At 38.9% G+C, this 16,711-nt stretch overlaps 1 protein-coding gene across 1 annotated transcript in view; it reads right to left on the minus strand.

Annotated features, from left to right (window-relative positions):
* Positions 1 to 15,885, minus strand: part of GORASP2 (golgi reassembly stacking protein 2) — a 29,608-nt gene extending 13,723 nt beyond the window's left edge. The window contains exons 1-3 of the mRNA XM_069577286.1: positions 15,460 to 15,885; positions 1,944 to 2,024; positions 201 to 404 (exon numbers count right to left, since the gene is read on the minus strand). Of these exons, the coding sequence (XP_069433387.1) occupies positions 201 to 404; positions 1,944 to 2,024; positions 15,460 to 15,522 (348 nt within the window). The 5' untranslated portion in view covers positions 15,523 to 15,885. The remainder of the gene's footprint in view (positions 1 to 200; positions 405 to 1,943; positions 2,025 to 15,459) is intronic.
* Positions 15,886 to 16,711: the final 826 nt, after the last annotated feature.

The following is a 16,711-nucleotide window of genomic DNA, read 5'->3' on the forward strand; positions in this document are numbered from 1 at the left end:
TAGAAAAAAATTTTAGATCATATTTGCTTTTCTTTCTCAAGCTGTTTTTATTAATACATATTTTAAAAGCAATTTTGATTTTCAGAAACTAAAAGTAGCCTAATAACAGCCCTACAGTCTCCCAAATTGGAAACAACCACTATTAAAATACCTTTCTATACTGTTTCTTAAACTGCTAACAGTTCACAGTTGATACCTACCAACACATGCCAAACATTTTCATTTGCCCCATCAAAGCTGCAGAAACGAATGCTGACTCCCAACAAGCCCTGGCCACCCCACATGTTGCTTGGTGTAACTGAGGTCTCTCGCAGCTCCAGTGTTTTACTACTGTAGATAAGCATCTTTACAGGTTTTTCAACATTTGCTTTCAGTAGATCCTTAAGAGTATCATTGTCTTTATTCTGTAAACATAGAAATATTCTTAATAAATAAAAATCTAATGCTATAATCTATGCTTAAATCTATGCTTAAGCATCCTAGGCCCTGTTGGAGAAATATTAATAACTAATGTAAATAAAATATTCAATAAGTGGAGGTTTCATTAACACTCAAATACTCCTCCAAGTAAAAGAATGTCAGGAAATTAGGAACTTATGTTAGTGTAACACAGTAGGACTCCACAGGGCCTCTGGGGACAGGCCTTCCTCCATGTCCTCTGCTGTGGCTCCTCTCTCAAGTATCCAGATTATAGTATCTCATGCATATTTCCTAAGTTTTCAGATGCTAAAAACTACCACCAAAAGCAAGAAATAACTACTCGAAGATTATAAGCAGGTAGCCACAGACCTTCTGATGCCTAAGGACTGATCACCACAAACCAATCAGAGAACTGTGCATGAGCTGATCACAACCCTGGGATAGCCCTCCCTCACCTTGACTTCAAAAATACTTTGCTGAAACCCTTCAGGGAGTCTGTGTTTTTCTGAGCAGGAACCATCAGTTTTCCTTGCTTGGTCCTGGAATAAACCTTTCTTTGCTATAAACTCTTAACATTTCGGTACTGTTTGGCCTCACTGTGTGTCAGGCACACAAACTTGTGTTCAGTAACATTAGCAACAGCTTCTGACTTTTTCCTAATAGCCAGCTATGGAATTATGGAATTTGCAACCCAGCATTATTTGAAATGATCCAGAGCTTCAATGATAAAAAACTCTAATTACTCCACAGAAGATATGTTACTAACAGAGTTGGAGTGACTGATTTTAAAATCTAAAACATTGCTAGAGTTAAAAGTTTAATTTTGGACTTTACTCCTCATATATACACTGAGTACAAACTGGTAGGAAATAGTATGTTAAGTATTTCATTATGTAAATGAATAAAGGCCATTATGTAAGAGATGTCAGTAAGTAATGAACAAAAACTTAGACTGTTGTGAAAAACCAACTAAACAGCCACTGTCATAAGAATTTACTGAAATTATAACACAGTTTCCTTCCCATTGGACTTTACTACATGTACACTAAAGCACTTTTAAAAACTGGTTTTAAGTCTGCACTTTTGGAACACATCTCTGTCTAGTTTTATAACACTATTTCTATATGAGGGAACTCAGTGATAAGAAAATCGGCAAGTTATTTGAGAATGAGTCTTTACTAAATCATTTGTCAATAACCTAAAAAAGTCTGACATTTTTTGAAAAAGCAACAAAATCACATCTTTCTGCTTAAAAAATAAATAAATATTTAATATACAAAGTAGAAGTCTCCAGTGTCTTTCTTCCCCCCCCAAACTAATCACTGGAGTGTGAGGTGTAGTATTCTATCAATATATTTGACATTCTCACATTTACTAACACATGGTTATTTTATTGATATCATACTCTATGTAATGTTTGTGACTAATTGAATAAATAAATATCCATCTCAGATAATCTGAAAAACTCTATTTTCAAAAGATGACAAAATATCATAGGTGAAACTACAAAAGGCTGAACTTACTAATCTTGAACCATTAATAGAAACAATAAAATCAAAGAATGGCTCCAGTCCAGCTCTATGTCCTGGGGAATTTTCTTGTACCTGTGAAAACAAAAATGAAAAATACAAAGCTTAATTATGAATTAAAAGCTAAAGTTTAATATCTATCACTTCAGTTAAAACAGATTAATCTCATTTATGAGGAAATATAGGTACTCACTAGTTTTCTCATTTCTTTGATCTTCCAGATAACGCCCCTGCAGCTCCCTAAATTCTATTCATTCTTTAAATTCCTCTCATATATGAGGTTTTCCCTCTGGTGCTATTTCACACTACTTTCCACTTTTTAGGGGGTGGGAGGAGACAATCCTCCCAGCATTTAGCACATGACATAGCAGACAGTTAATCATTACAACTAAGTGGCAAATTCAAATTAATTTATTCTATTTATCCCATGACTAATACTAGCAAGGTACCATTTGGTTACAAAACTAATGTAGGAACACAGCTGCTGTTAGGAAAACATTATAATCTGCTGAGTAACAGGCAAGAAGAGGGGGAGACAGAGGACATACAGACCTCTAATAACTGTGATACGAAAGCAAACAGGTTGAGTTACAGGCACAAAGTTCTAAGGGCGAGATTAAATCTGAGTGAAGAAGTTTCCTCGGGAAAAAAATGACATTTGAATTGTGCTTTAAAAGGAAGGTAGAACTAAGGAAGGATAAGGGGAATGAGAAAAAACACCTAAAAGCCGAAAGAACAATATGAGCAAAAACCCAGAAGAAGTATGAAAAATGAGGATAATGTAGCTAGCTAGAGACAACAGGTGGCAGGGGACAGAAATAAACTCTGTGCAACATTTTGTGCGAATCAGCAGCTTTCAGGCTTTCATCAGATTCTAAAGGGTGTCTCTAGGACCCAAATAAAGTGTTAAAATAATGGATTTTTGCAATTCTTTTATTTTACAGGTGAAGAAACCATTTATGACTTGCCTATAGTCTCAAAGTAGGGAAATGGTAGGGATGAAACTCAAAAGTATACCTTATTAACCATTAGTCCAGTAAGAAGGATGGAAAGAAAGAATGGAGCTAAACTTACAGAGGATTTTACTTGGAAGATTAAGATTTTCCTAGCTTTTCACCAACTCAAATGTTTAGCATCTCAAATTTGAAATGCATTAAAAAAAACTATTAAATTTCCTAAATTTGCAATAACACAAATATCAGGAGCTAGTAATGGCAGTGATAGGACAAAAGAGCAAAAAGTTAATAGAAACAATTTTGCATTTCCTCTAAAATATTTTCATGTTTTAAGGAATTTTTATTCTGCTTGATGTTACTAAATACTGTCAAAACTATCCCTTGAAAAGAGTTTACATTGATATTTGTAGGCTGATCCTCTGTAATAGCCCAAACAGTTTTAATAATCAATTCTGAGGCTAATGCAAATAAAAGATTCACATCCATCCACACACAAATCTGCAGCTATTCACACGGTAACAAATCATTTGAATACTTTCAAAACAGAACCCAAGTTGTTCCCAGAATATGTCCTTCTAATACCAGACTTCACAAATGAGACTTAATCTTGAACTGATACATTCATTATTTTTGGATTAATGCTACCTTTTGTTCATTTAAAGCCAAATTATACTATTATTGCCTCCAAAGAAGTAAAAACTAGATTTTCTTCATTTGTCATAGTAAGGAATAGTTTGTTATAAAAATGGCTCAATGTTTAACTTACTAAAACTGATCTTGCTTTATGTAAAATTTCCCGCAAATGTGGGACTAAAACCATTTTTATAAATTAAACAAGTTAAATATCAAAAGGATTTATTATTTTAAAGGTGTTGGTTCTAATAATCAGTACATATCTGCTTATTTTCTTTATACCCTTTTCTTAAATGGGGCCTATTTTATATTCCATACATTAACAAGCAAAATGTCTAGAACCCAAAATGGCACACAGATTTCTCCTTAAATGGCAGCTCAAAAAGGAAAAGGGTGGCTGCCTAGAGCTGCTGTAAGAACAGAGAGGTTGAGTCACAGCTAGCTGGCAAAGGTCATGAGCCTCTAGGTGTAAATGCCTGTCTGTTAGGTTCCTATCAGTTAGGTGCGAAATGCTTGAGGTGGGAAAAGCAGATAGCTACTGCAAACCCTAGAAGCCCCCTCAGAGAGGAATTTCTCATGTAATAGGGTCCACACCTAATCAAATAATTCTCTCATTCAGAAGTTCCCAAATTACCATTTTTTTTTAAAGAAACCAAATAGTCCATTGATCAATTTCAGACTTCTCCACTGAGGCTGCCAACAGTTTACCTTTACCAATATCTTTGTAATGTCATCAGCCTAGATAGGTGATCCCACACACCGATTCTTATCATGCCACCCTCCAAGTATCAAGTTGTACCACTATCTGTTTGAAATGGAAAGTCTCCCATACCATTAGGATTATTCTTCCCCAGAATTCAAAAGATTCAATAGCTAAATTTGGATTCTAACATAAATAAACCAAGATAATCCTTTCTCTATTTTTCATTTTCATCTGTGACAAACATCAATCTGTTTCTAATGGACCTTGAATTAATTTCTTTCCTAAATTTATTTACATTGTTAGTACCAGTACAACTCTGGCAATGAGGTATCTTACTTAACTATGGCTAGGAAGCCAGCAGAGGGAGCCCTAGAAAATGCTCTCTTTGACCCTAATTCTTTAAAACAGAACTTCCTACATTTTATAGCATGGAAAATAAACTCTAGAACACCGCAAATTAAACATCCACACAGGCAAGTTTCTCTGGAAATATTATCCACTAATGAGAATCTTTCAGGCATCTAATCTCTCAAGCATCAGATTATCACTCCACTACCTTGTCCCCTATGAGAGATCTCTTGACTGTTGATTCATCACCAGCTTCCTGAACCATCTTAATTACAAAAGAAAAAAGAAAAGAAAAGAAAAAATACATATACCTGGCCTCATGGGCTAAATACCATGGGCCAAATATCACGGAAGTTTAAAATGGATAAATTAAATCTGAAAGTTTAATAAGTAAGATTTTACATGACTTTCAAAAAATGTACAGTGAAAAGATAAAAGAGTTTTAGAGCAAAACCCTCTTGATTTTGAGTCATGGTTTGCCTACTTAATAGCTTTTTGAGCTGGGAAAAGTTTACCATCCTGGGTCTCAATTTTCTCATTTGCCAGGAAGAGATAACACCATCTACTTTAGAAGAACACTGTAGATTTTGAATGAGCTTAACTTCATGAAATGCCTAGTGAAGTCTCTGACATATGATAAAGAGTCATACAAATCTTAAGTTCAACTTCCTACCTCCACAAACCACCACCTGAAGGCAAATTTTTATAAGCTACTAATTCCTGGACACTGCATTATTTTTCTTTTGTATTAATTCTCACTCCTTTAAAAAAAAAAGGCAGGAAAAGACACAGAACACTAGTTAGCTAAGAAGAGGAGACAAATCATTTTTTTAATATTGTCTCTCAAAAATCAATTCCGTATGGATACCAGATCTCAACATAAAAGGTAAAACAAAGAAGCGTTTAGAGAAAAACAAGAGAACATCTTTTGGATCATCAAGTGTGAAGGCTTCTTAACCCGAACACAAAAAGCTAACCATAATTTTTTTTTTTAACTTGACAAACTTTACTGAAACTATGAATTTCTGCGCATCAAAGACACAATTAAGAGAGTGAAAAGATATGCTATGTATTCAACAAAGGAATTGCATTTACAACAAATCCAAAACTACTGCAAATCAAAAAGGAAGAGTGAAACCACAATAAGACACCACATCACATTCACAAAAACTGCTGAAGTAAAAAGACAATAACAAGGATTGGTAAGGATGTAGAGAAACTAGAATCCTCATATACTGATGGTGGAAATGTAAAATGGTGCAGCCTCTGTGGGAAACAGTTTTGCACATCCTCAAAATGTAAAATACAGAGTCATTGCATGACCTAGCAATTTCATTTCTACATATATAACCAAGAGAAATAAGCATGTCTATGTAAAAACCTGCACACAAATTTCGTATCTGTGCTATTTATAATAGCCAGAAAGTGATGATAAGCCAAATGTCCTTCAACTGATGAATGAATAAACTAAATGTGGTACACTTACAGAATGGAATATTATTTGGCAATAAAAAGAAATTAAGTATTAACACATGCTAAGACATGAGTGAACCTTGAAAACACTGCGCTAAGTGAAAGAAGCTAGTCACAAAGACCATATAATATGTAATTCCATTTATAAGAAATGTCCAGAATAGGCAAATCCACAGAAAGGAGATTACTAGTGACCAGGGGATGGGAGCAGGGGGAACAGAGAGCAGCTGCTAATGGGTATGGAGTTTCTTTCTGGGGTGAGAAAAAGGTCCTGAATGAAGATACTAATGATGGTTGCACAACTCTGTGAATATACTAAACAACCACCGTACTGTAAAGTTTAAAACATGATTTATGAATGTTGGTATGTAAGTTATAAGCTCAATAAATCTTTAAAAAAGAAGACAGACAACTTAAAGAAATGGAGAAAAGGTTTTAGCAGATACTAAACAAAAGAACAATGGACTGGTTCAAAATTGGGAAAGAAGTACATCAAGGCTGTATATCATCACCCTGCTTATTTAACTTACATGCAAAGTACATCATGCAAAACACCAGGCCAGATTAATCACAAGCTGGAATCAAGACAGCCAGGAGAAATAACAACTTAAGATATGCAGATGATACTTTAATGGCAGAAAGTGAAGAGGGAACTCTCACCTCTTTGTGAAGGTGAAAGAGGAGAGTGAAAAAGCTGGCTTAAAACTCAACATTCAAAAAACAAAGGTCACAGCATCTGGTCCTATCACTTCATGGCAAACAGGTGGGGAGAACGTGGAAACTGTCAGATTTCATTTTCTGGGGCTCCAAAATCACTGCAGATTGTGACCGCAGCAATGAAATTAAAAGACGCTTGCTCCTTGGAAGAAAAGTTATGGCCAACCCAGAGAGCATATTAAAAAGCAGAGACATTACTTTGCCAACAAAGGTCCGACTACTCAAGGCTATGGTTTTTCCAGTAGTCATGTATGGATGTGAGAGTTGGACTATAAAGAAAGCTGAGTGCCGAAGAATTGTTGCTGTTGAACTGTGGCGTTCGAGAAGACTCATAAAGAGTCCTTTGGACTGCAAGGAAATCCAACCAGTCCATTCTAAAAGAAATCAGTCCTGAATATTCATTGCAAGGACTGATGTTGAAGCTGAAACTCCAATCCTTTGGCCACCCAATGCGAAAAACTGACTCATTGGAAAAGACTCTGATGCTGGGAGGGACTGGGGGAGGAGGAGAAGGGGACGACAGAGGATGAGATGGCTGGATGGCATCACCGACTCAATGGACATGAGTCTGAGTAAACTCTGGGAGTTGGTGATGGACAGGGAGGCCTGGCGTGCTGCAGTCCATGGGGTCGCAAAGAGTCGGACACGACTGAGCGGCTCAACTGAACTGCACTGAAGGGTGTGAACAGAAAGGGAAAGAATGCTGGTTACACGAGTGTGTTGTTTCTGAAAATTCACCAAGCAGTACACTTACGTATAAAAAGTCTTAAGATATGGTCCTTCTATCCAAAAGGTAGAAATGAAATCACCACAATCTTAAGAACCTATACCTAACACCTCACCTACAAGGGACACAGTTTGAAAGCCAGCAACTAAGTCTAAAAGGACTCAGCAGCCAATGTAAAGGCCACAAAGTAACTTGCTCTAACACTCGTTTTTCTTCACAACATAAAAGAAACACTCCTCCACAAGCTCTCTAGAAAACACAGCTACAATAAGCAAATGGCATTTGCTACACATTTTATAGTCTTCCAAGAAGCAAAAAGTGAGTTTATGACAGAAACTGCATAGTGAAGGGCCAGACATCTCTACTACATAAAAATAAATTAGCACCAGTGATTGGAAGCTGGATTCTGAATTACCAACTATACATAAATAATCCCTAATGTGGATTCACTCAATCACTACAGGCAGTTTCAGTGGATTCTGAGATCGATTTAGTGAATCATGACCGAACTGACAAACGTCAAAATAGAGAAGTACCGAAACTCATGCCTCAGTAAGGTCACCCCAGGAAGAGAGTCTGTGCCCACTAAACAGCTGCTCCTCACTGCCCCAGCCCCTGGTAACTAACCACTATCCTAGTTCCTGTTTCCATGGATTTACCTATTCTGGACATCTCACATAAAATCATTCAATATGTGATCTTTGTGAATGACTTCTTTGTGTACAGACCTCATCGTTCCATGCTGGGTTGATTCCTAGTGAAGTATTCATCTCTTTACTTGTGTACTTCATCTAAAGGGTACAGAACTAATACCTTAAAGTAAGGAAAGGGAACCACACGCTACTTTCTGAACACAGGATATCACCAGACGAGCTGTTTTATAAGCTTACATGCAAAGATATCCAAGCTTCTGGCTGGTATGCAGGAAATGTGGGTTCGATCTCTGCATCAGGAAGATCCCCTGGAAGAGGGCATGGCAACCCCCACTCCAGTCCTCTTGCCGGGAGAATTCCATGGCCAAAGGAGCCTGGTGGGCTGCAGTCCATGGGGCTGCAAGGAGTCAGACACGACTCCAGTGAGTGAGCACCCGTGCACGCACTCCCAACTGTGTGGCAAACAGTTTTGAAACGGACTAGAAGAGTGCAAGGCTCACCTGTTAAAGCATTTCTTCTCACATGTTCTACCAAAATAACTCAAAAGATTTTGCTCTCCTGATTCTGACTCTATCACTTGTAACATATGGAGCAATTAGAAATGAAATTTGGATAACTAAATGAAGTAAAAACCCATCATTACATAATAGCTTTCTAGAACAGATCTGTAGGTTAGAAAAACGATTTTAAAAGAAATCAGTCTGCTCCAAAAGAAACTAAAATTCTGACAACCTGCCACCTCACTTTATACTCTTCAGATACCAACTCAGGTACTTGTTTCTTAGGGAAAGAAAACTTGCTTCGTGACCTCAGGCAATAATCTCTCCTGTTCCTTTTCCTTAGCTGTACAGTGAGGAGGCTGGCTAGATAGTTTTTAAGATCTAATGACTCAGCAAGAAAGAAGTCTCTTGCTAAGCTATCTATTGATTCTATAGAGTAGATCAAACTCAACAAGATCGTTTTAATCATACCGACTTTTAGTTCACGTGTTCAGTAACAAAAATAGCAAAGCAATGAAAAGAACACTGGCACTCATCTGTCTTTTAACATACGGATATAAAATCTCCTCAGAAATGAGGGTCTTCAAAAATTAAGCACATTTATACAATTAATGGGTCAGATCTGATCCAAAACTTATAACAGCATTAAAGTACATGGTTAGGTACACGGACCAAAAGTAGCCGCTGAGTGACTAAGTGGAAATACTATTTAAAATATTTACAAGTTTATTTTAACAGTATTGTCACTACAGTAGTGGTTCTCAATGGGTGACAAAATAATGTAAATGCTCATAAAGGCGCCAGGTGACATTTATTGAGTTTTAATCACATTCCAGACCCTATGTTAAGTGCTTTACATGGAATATGCCATTTAATCTTCAGAATAACCAATGAGGTGGTGGACAGCACAGTTTTAATAAACAATGTGCTCCATGTTTTTCCAAAGTATTTTCTTATACACTATCTGATGTGGCTTTTAGTTTTTTAAAAAAGGCATTACTTCTGGAGGAGGCATTCCTACTCTCCCCACTTTTCAGATAAAAAGAACAAAGCTCAAAGAAGTCCAACAATTTGTCCAAGGAAAAACAATGAATTGATGGAATGACACTAGAATCTAGTGATTCATGACGGTGGTTTCCAATAGTTAGCTATGATAGTTTCTTAATGTATCTATCCATGTCCACAAGGTTCCTTGTTGCTGAAAATGTGCTTAAATGCTTTCTCACTGGTGCTTAAAAAAAACACACCCACAAGCACCATCCTCTTAATGCGGTAGTAAATTTATATGCAGTGTCAAAAGGAAGTACACAGTCTCCCAGAGTAACTCGTTTGGCTTTGCATATATTGTGCGGAAAAAATCATCTTACTTGATAATCTACAACTCCCAAGGCAAGCTACAGTCAGATTCTAAAGCACATATCCAATCTTCATGGATATTTTCTACTTAGATTGTTAACTGATATTTTACTAGTGAATCAAGCAATGTAATTAACAATTTTGGTAGAATATTAAAGCCAACAAAATGAATGTACTGATGTTAGTGGTTTTTCTAAGTTCAATTCTTACAAAAACGTCACGGTAATTATTAAAAAGCCCTGTCAATATTTGACCCAGAAAGCCACTAAGGCCAGTTTTGTGTACGTTACTCCTTAATGACCAGAGCTGGAAACCATAATCACCCACCAAGAGCAGGTCTCTCCAAACGAGGATCCTTAAGTCCATACCTAAGAATACTCTTCATCATAAAAAATGTATAAGGGTATACAAACAACGTGACCGCACTAATTTGTTTGAGGCTTATTAATATTGGAAAAAGTTTATGTTCAAAGATACTGATAATTCCTAAAAGTGTCCTAAGGTTCACCTACACTGTATTTCATACAATGAATGCAACACTCCTGGGTGCCTGCGCTCAGTCACTCAGCTGTGTCTGACTCTTTGTGGCCCTGTAAACTGCAGCCCGCCAGGCTCCTCTGGCTGTGGAATTTCCCAGGCAGGAATACTGGAGTGGGCTGCCATTCCTTCTTCAGAGGATCTTCCTGGCCCAGGGATCGAACCAGCATCTCTTATGTTGGGTTCCTTACCACTAGTGTCACCAAAGAAGCCCAGATAAAGCATCCGTAATAAATGAAGTGTTCAGATTCTACATCTGAAAGCAAAAGACGTTTGAAACAATTCATAGCCTTTTATTAGCAGAGGTCAATTTGGGGAGCAGGGTAGAATCTTTAAATGGTGCTTATAAAACTTTTTCAATTATAAGATCATATTTAGAAAATATCAGATAACCCACTGTTTTCTTTTTGCACCCATTGTTTTCAGAGTGAGTGAAAAGAGAAGGGGCTAACAGTGAGATTTTTATGTTTTTCAAATAGGGGTATGAGTTAAAAAAGTTAAACACTGCGTTGGAATAAAAAAAAATTATGACTACCAAATAATGGGATTTCATTTTCTCAAAATAAGAATGAAGTTGAAATCTTGCAGGATTTAATGTAGATTACTTAGGTACCATTAAGAAAGAGCACATCTATATAACAGTAGATATGGTCTTGGTATTGTTTTCTATAGAAATAATTTCACTTACTGTCCCTTTATCCTCTAAGGAGAATACCCAATACTGCCCAGTATGCAGCAAATGGTTCAGAAGATAAAGGCCTGTTATTATACTAGAGACGCAATTCATCTCAATGGCCTCTCCTTCAAAACTTCCATCATCTCAAAATCTCTCTCAGAGGAAATTATAAGGAATAGTGAACATGACATTTTCCATGTCCCCATACTGTTGTGAACACCAGCTCCAGAATGTCCTCAGATATCCCCCATTTCAAAGAGTATGAAGTGCAGAGTGGAATTAATTTGAATATTTTAATTTAGAAACATCTTACAAGGGGCACCCATAAGGCAACTCCAAAAATTTTGAAAATGGCCTTGATGGTTTCACTTGATAACAGAAAATCTAGGCAAGAATTCTCTATTAAATACAGTTACTTCAACTGTAGTAACTTCTAACAAGGCTGAGAAGTCCTGGCTAACATTTCTCCTGCTTTATGTTAGGATTAGAGAATGGGAATACAAGTGGTATGCATGGTGAACACAGAATCGGACCCAATTCATATGGAAATCCAAAATATAATGTTATTTTTCTTTTCTTTTTCTTTTGGGCTTACCATGTGGCTTATGACGTCTGCCAGGAAATTTTCCTGTAACGTTATTTTTTAATTTTTTTTAATTTATTTTTTTTTTGTAATGTTATTTTTTAAAAGGAAGCTTCTCAGGAAATTTTAAAATCTTCCACTAGTAGTCCACTTAAAAAAATAATTTTTATAACTATATTTTCTAAAAATATATAAATATTTCAGTCACTGTGAACATATTGGGAAAATAAATTAAAAGAATAAAAATGTTGCCATCCACCAACTATCCTTTTAATATCCTGGCTTTTTAGCTTTCCATTTTCCTGGGCACTTGAATGTATATGCACATGCACATAAACATACGTGAAGGCACATCTATCAACCCAGAGTGTTTTGAAACATAGTTTTCACTGAATGCATAGCATTCCAACCTGCAGTTAGGCCCTAATTTATTTAACAGCTCCTCAGCTGTTGGATAAGCTGTAAAGCTAACATCCTATGATAACTTTTGGCCATACTGTAATATACTTAAATATGTTAAATTACTGAAAATCTTTGTGAAACGTGACTAAGGGGCAACATTAGTGACAGGAAAAAAAAAAAAAGGACAGGAAAAAATTTTAACAGTAGTTACCTTTAGATGGTAAGATTGCAGGTAATTGAGGTTCTTTGTTAAACTTTTTGAACTTATCCAAATGATTTCTAATAAACATGTGCTGATAATCAGAAAACAATGCAGTAATTTATTAAAATGGAGACCAATGTTCATATAAATAGACATTAGAATTCACTAATATGGGGAAATACAATTCAGTGAAGATAAAAGGTTGTAGATAAATACCTGCAACAACAAAAGACTAGAAAAACTAAGTGTCTAACACCAGGGGGTGGTGCTTAACCAAACTATATTATAACAGATTCACTAAGGAGCTAAGATAAAGTGAGAAGCCGATCTCTGTGTGCTGCTACGGAAAGACAGAGACCATGCTCTTCCAAATTAAGAAGGCCAGGGTGTTTAACAGTATGTATCATGTGATTCTAACAGTTATAAACGAAAACAGAGTTAAAAGTTGGGGGTGGGGTATGGATTGTTTTACATGCATAAAACACTTTTGAAAGGATACACAAACTGTATCGGTCACTTCTAGGTTAAGTATGGAGAGTTGGGTATGTAATACGATCACAACATGGAAATGTGCATTAATACATAACAGATAAAAAGTAAATTATTGATAGCAGAAAATCTGGAATCACTTCAAAGTTGTCTCCTAAGTACTTTTCTAAAGCAGAATCTAACAACAGATCTAGAAAAATAATGGAAAAAACAGAAAGTTCAATCTATGAATTGTAGGAATACAATTTAAAAATAACATAATAACTAGCAATGGATATGTGTGCACTATAAACTGGTATTTCAAAACACACTTACACAAGTTTTTATCACTAGCAAGAAAACAGCCAAAGAATTATTAAAGAAAACTAGGTTTTAATTAAACCATTCTAGAACTTATTAAACACGGGTGATTTTATTCCATGATTATCCTGTCATATTTACTCTGGTTTACAAGCTCACTAATCCAGAGACAGAATATACAACCATAATTTAGGCAATAACAAATGGAAATAAGATTTTTATATGTTGAGATTTAACATAATACTTTTCTCCTCTAAAAACAAAGATAAAGAAACCTATTACAGAATGGGGCAGAGTGGGTTAGGAACTCTGAAACATTTAAAAAATTCTCCTAAAGTAGATGATCATTACTATTTTTAAAGCTCCCTCTAATAAAACTCAAATGAAAGAAGAGTTACTTCATCTTTTGCAACATTTATGCTCCAGATGCAGACTGGAAACTAAGGTTGTCCCTACTAATTCTAAAAACCAGATTTATAGATTAATAGCATCTGCAGTACTGAATATGAGTACTGATTTACTGAGATGCACCTATGTTAAAAAAAAAAACCACAGCATTCCAACTTGTTTAACATCCCACAGTCATTAACAGAAGTCACCGAACTGGAATCCTTTTGATGTGCACAGCTTTCCTACAGACTTTTAACATTCATTAATACTGTGCTTTACCTAGAACACGTTATCATAAAAATATCATGAATCCCCAAGGATTCACAGCCACAATCGGCTTGTAATACTGGATAACACACAGCAGAGAGGTAGGAATGGAACCGGAGAATACAAAGAAAAATACTGCCAGTAACTTTCACTTCACATCTGGGATCTGACAATTCTCCTTGCATTTCCCCCATCAGTGTGGCAGCTGGGGATTGGCTTAGCTAAACGGAACAGGAAGGTATTATGATTTATATATAGATTCCCTTTATTTTCTGGGAAAATTATCCTTTCCACACACCCAGAGTGTGGCTTCAAGAGGAATTTTTAGCAGAATGGAGGGACAACTACCTGTGATAATCCTGAAAATCAGAGAGGTGATTGATCACAGCCCCATTAGGCAGATGTCTGGTAATTTAGTTTAAGAGATGTTCGTTCTCTCACCTGAAACATGGGACCGAAGGCAGAAGATGAGCGCAGCACTAGGAAGCGCACTTTCCCACTTTCAGTGAAAACGCTCTTGCCTGTGAGGAGCTCAGGAGCTAACATCTATTTACACTCTATTATGTCCTGAAATAGCACCACGGATTGGGGCCACTTTGTTAACAGTCCATCATGTTATCACTCACGCAGGTGTCACAGCACACCACCAACACTGCCACTTCCTTGAGGAAAGGACTCCCAACTCCTTGAGGAAAGGACTCCCAACTCCTTGAGGAAAGGACTCCCAACTCCTTGAGGAAAGGATCAGCTCTGTACAATCCAGGCTGTTCATAGCTGGGCCTGAGCAAACGCCTTTCGAAATACTGTTTCTCTGCATCCTGGTGACTGAACTTGCTTTCCTTTACTTACCTGGATTTTTTTTAAGTTCCTTTCCATTACCTTTTACACTGTGGATCTAAATCTTAAAATGCACTACACCCTGAGCAGCCTTAGGAAAAAGGAGAACGGAAGTTGCCCCCGCCAGGAAATGTGGAGGAGGGTTGGGAAGGTCAACAGCGACACAGGAGGGAGAGAAATCCAGTGAAAATCAAGTAGGTTTAAGTCCGTTAAACCTACTTCTAGGCAATTCGTTTCGTTGCCTAACTGGCTTTTCCGGACATCCAGGCAGCGCCGAGGTGAATTAACACGAGCCGTCTCACCCCCCACCTCTAGTCTGCGGGTGCCAGGTTTCCTTTTCTTGGAGAATTGAAATGCTACCTTCACCATCATCTCTTTTGCAGTCTGGGCTCCTCCCACCCCCACCCCCCGAGCCTTCCCCAACTTTGAGAGCTAAGAATAAAGGGGAGGGGGCTGAGAAGGCCGCGAAGAGAAAAAGGAGTCAGGGTTGCCCCCTCTCCTGGGCCACCCCCGGCCCAGTCGCCTGCTGCCTCCTCGGTTTCCAGCCCGTCCTCCCAAAGCGAAGGACCCCGGGCGCTCCAGGGAGGCAGGATGCGAGCGGCCGCCCGAGCCGGCCTTGTCCAACGATGCGCCCTGGACCACCGCTCCTTCACGGGGTCGGGCCTGGCTGCCCCGGGAAGAAGTCCGTCGGGGCCTCCGCCTCCCCGCGGCCGGGCCCCGCCTCCCGCCCGCCGCCCCCCGGCCGCTGTCGAAGCCCTTACCCGCAGGACGTGGTAGCCTTCCGTGCCCCCGCCAGGGATCTCGACGCTCTGCGAGGAGCCCATGGCGGCGGGCGATCAGTGTAGCCGGGCTGGGTTCCGCGCTGCTCCCCGCCCCCCGCGCGCCGTCCGCTCCGCTCCTCCGCGTAGCACTTGGGACGTGGCACTCGCTGCCTCCGGAGAGCCGGGCCGCACTGCCCGCTGGGAGATGGTCACCGCGGCAGCCAGGGCCGCTGCGACGCCGCAGACAGCGCCACCTGCCGCGAGCCCCCGGGAGGGGTCTGAGGCGCCACGCGGGCCGGGAAGGAGGAAAGCCTGGAGCGGAGGGCGGGGTGAGGCCTACTTATGCTCGCGAGAGAGCAGAAACACGGTTCATCCGGCCTCGATACCTTGCTTGCTACGGGTCCCTTGGCTTGACAAGATTCATCTAGACGCGTTCCCGCTGTTCCTGAAGAACAGTTGCTCGACTGTAGCTCCCCCTGGTGGCCAGAGGCCGGAAAGGGGCTCCTGCTGAAAAGAATAGGGCCCGATGCGAACACAGGGAGCTCCCTATTCGCGGGGTTTCTAAACTTGTAGGTCATGTCTCCGGGTTATACAAAGGGTCCTGGTAGTGGCTCTCCGTGAGTGGACTACCGCGTCCGCCCAGCTCAGCTCAGTTTTAGAAAGGAAAATGTTCCCTTTATAAAACACCTGTCCTAGAGAGTCATGGAGGACCCATCAAAGTTCTCTTTTTGTTTTTCTTTTTTGCCTTCTCTCATTGTGAAAATAAGATCAGTCGGTCACAACCTGAGCGATGCCAGTGTGGGAAACCCGGTTGGATGACCTGCCGGCTGAGGTCCCCATTCCACTTCCTTTAGGTAGTTGTCACACTTTTTCCTATTCTGTTCCCCCTTTTATCCCTTCCCCCCGCCCCCCAAATCCCCAGTTACTGCCCACGGGCCAATTTGACCATCAGCGACGGAAGACCAACCAGGTATCAGAACAAATGCATTCTAATATGAAGCAACGTGAAGTACCCATGAAGTATTCCAGCCCAAAAGGTTTACTTGCTCCTCTCACGCCTTTAGTTAGATCTTCCTGTTTCTGTTTACAGGAATAAAGAGAATAGGAGAACAAGTAAAATGAATTCACAAGGAAGGAGGCACGCAAAAAAAAAAAAAAAAAAGAAAGAAAAGAAAATGGCTATTCTCTGGAACAGCTAGCCAGTTCTTTTCATCAAGTCGAATAATAAGAAAGGGTTTAAGACTTCCCTGAG

Source organism: Ovis canadensis, chromosome 2 (genome assembly GCF_042477335.2).
Source record: "Ovis canadensis isolate MfBH-ARS-UI-01 breed Bighorn chromosome 2, ARS-UI_OviCan_v2, whole genome shotgun sequence".
Taxonomy (NCBI): domain Eukaryota; kingdom Metazoa; phylum Chordata; class Mammalia; order Artiodactyla; family Bovidae; genus Ovis; species Ovis canadensis.